The 2823-nt window shown below is 35.2% G+C and overlaps 1 protein-coding gene across 1 annotated transcript in view; it reads left to right on the top strand.

Moving 5' to 3' along the window:
* The window catches only part of LOC109830725 (RNA-binding protein 8A-A-like), an 11384-nt gene that overhangs the window by 2625 nt on the left and 5936 nt on the right, over window positions 1-2823 (top strand). The window contains exon 3 of the mRNA XM_020398087.1: window positions 2452-2597. Coding sequence (XP_020253676.1) covers window positions 2452-2597 — 146 coding nt within the window. The remainder of the gene's footprint in view (window positions 1-2451; window positions 2598-2823) is intronic.

Here is a 2823-nt window from a genome sequence, read left to right as displayed (position 1 = left end):
ATAATAGGGGCATGACAGCAGAAATATGATGAAAAGAAAATTAGAAAAGCATCAGATTAGAAGTAAAAGAGAGGACAAGGAAAGCTGACGAGGAGCTGAGAAGTAGGATGGAAGAGAATTAAGGGGACAGAAGACCACGACCAGGGTTACGGAATCCGAGAAGAGAAGAATGGTGAATGTTCATTGTTAAAGAAGAGGTGAACAAAGAAAAGATTGACCATAGAAGAAGAAACGGAAGGTTAGAAGAATTATTATTGGTATTCTATTGAAAACCAGGAGAAGTCTCACGTCCTAGTTCCTACTGCTGCCTTTGCTGGAACATCTAAAGATCGCAACCTGTGACCCTTGTCCACCTGCCATCTGTTCTATACAACAATTTATCTAAACGATGGCTAAGCTACCCTGCCAATATTAGCATGTGGTTTCACCTCTTTCTGTTTTATAAATTATACTGTCACAGTTTTGGTGATTTAACCTGTATGCATATTAATTGCTTATTCATTTCCTGTCTTGTGCAGTAATTTATTAGTATGATGAATTAGTGATGGTTGCAATAAATATATAATACATTAGCGGGACACATGAGTTTAGGGAAGCTGAAACAAATACATGGAACATGAGAGCAATAAAGAAAAAAATTGTGATCTGATATAGGGGACGGCATGAAAATATATCTTTAACTGTCGTATCACTCATATCTCAGGTATATGTTCTTAGGGTTTAGTGGTCTTATCATGTACTCTTTGAGATTCAGTACCATGTAAATTTCTTGTTCTCTTTCTTGCTTGAACAAATAATTTCCTTCAAAGAACCTTTGTAGCTTACCCTGCATTTAAGTAGGTAATTTTCTCCTCTTCTTTTTCTTTGTGCAACACCTGTGGCTATGTATGGCTATGCAACCCTGTCTGGTGCTTTGAGCTTCATTATTCACCTCATATTGACAAAGCTCTCTGGGCATTTTTCTCTGTTAAGGGCGATGCTGGGGAAGAAGCAACGATTTGCAATTGGTGAAAGTGTCTCTTTGTTTTTTATCAATAAATTTATTTTTCAGCTTGTAAAAGAGTCAGAGTGAATTACTTCAAATCCTTGCAATGGTAGTGCATGGTTGTTTGAAATTTATGAGTTTTAATCATTACCCCCTTTCTTTTCACCTCATCCATAGCATTTCTTTCAGATATCTTGTGGGTTTAATTTCAAATCCCCTAGCAGATTTATCAATTCTAGTGGATTTGCAGTTGGATCTTGTAGGAGTAAGACTCGAATCTTAAGTTGCCTTTCCAGATGGAACACAAAAGAGGCTTTTAGATATGTCACCCCAAAGGGTTACCTCTTTCTTCTTTTTTTATTTGGTGGTGGTGGTGGTGGTGGGATATTTTACGCATATGCAATTTGAATAAGATAATTTACATGGCATCATCAAATGGTCACCTGATTCTTGTATATTTTATCCCACCGTTGTTTCTGAAATGTATTTTCAGGTTTCTTTTATATGAAATCATTGCCATATTTTACTTGAAAATCAGTAGCATCCAGGGAGCTTCTTGTTCTACATGTATGTGCATGTTCCTGAACTTGTAAAGCAAGCTAGTATGAGAGTGTACTTTAATTGTCAACTTGCTTGTTTCGGATAGAGTGAAGCAGTGCCTCCAAGGCAATGTATAGAGAGAAACTAGTTTAAGTGTTAGCCATTTGGGTGCAAGGAAACTCTACAAAAACTAGCTAAACATTTGGGTGCAAAGAAAATCTACAAAAACTAGTTAGCCAGTTGGGTGTAAAGAAAGTCCATGTCAAGTACATATTAGATTGCATTGGGTGTGTTGCTGCACTGATGTAAACATGTAAACTGCAACTTTATGTGCCTTAACAATTTTGAACCTTAGATTACTTACACATGTAAATCTGTTACACGTTTTATCAATTTTAACATCATGCTTCACAATGTTCAATGAAAAGCAGGGTTGCCTTTATTAATCTATATTAAACTGATGATTAATTTCAGTAATATCTATTATGGAGTTTGCATCAAACCATGTCTGAGCAATTATTTATCTTCACCTACAGAGAAATGTTGGTGAAAATGCACTCTTATGTTCTAATTAGGTATTTTGATTAATGGCTGATCTTAAAATGCAAGAGTGTTCCTCTGATGCTTTACATCTGTTAGCTATAAGTTTTATGGAGACTTAATTTTTAAAATATTTTTCTTGAAACATGTTTGGAGAACTTGTGATGAGAATCCTTGGATATAGTGAGCTTGCGTATTTGTACCATGCTTCGTGTTAGCGATTTTTTTCATGTATAAGAAGATATTCCTTTTATCATTCATCATACTACCATGAAATACCAGCTGTCTGTGCAGTATATTCTGTTTAAGTCTTTTGTGCTTCGAATGGTGTTTACTTTTTCCTAATTAATTTATTTGCTAAGAAGATTTAACTTTCTTTGGTACAGGGGTATGCACTAATTGAATATGAGAGCTACAATGAAGCACATGCTGCAATTCAAGCACTCAATGGGACTGAGCTTCTTACTCAAACCATTTACGTTGACTGGGCATTTAGCAATGGGCCTTTCAAACGAAGAAACATGCGAAGGAGGTAAACTTTGGTTACATTCTCTTTTAAGTTGTTTTTTTTACTTGCAATATTCCCTTGTCATACACTTAACTCTTGGTTTCTTGATTGTTTATGATTTAGAATCAAATCTAACGATTCATGTTAAGTTTAGGATGTAAAAGCAGAATTATAATTTGTTCAAACACCAGTCAAAGGCACATGCTTGAACTTCTTTTCTTTTTTCTTTTTCTTCTTAAGTTTTTTGTTG

This window comes from Asparagus officinalis, chromosome 2, assembly GCF_001876935.1.
Source record: "Asparagus officinalis chromosome 2, Aspof.V1, whole genome shotgun sequence".
Classification (NCBI taxonomy): domain Eukaryota; kingdom Viridiplantae; phylum Streptophyta; class Magnoliopsida; order Asparagales; family Asparagaceae; genus Asparagus; species Asparagus officinalis.
Note: the sequence above shows the minus strand (reverse complement) of the source record. Positions and strands in the feature narration are given on the sequence as shown.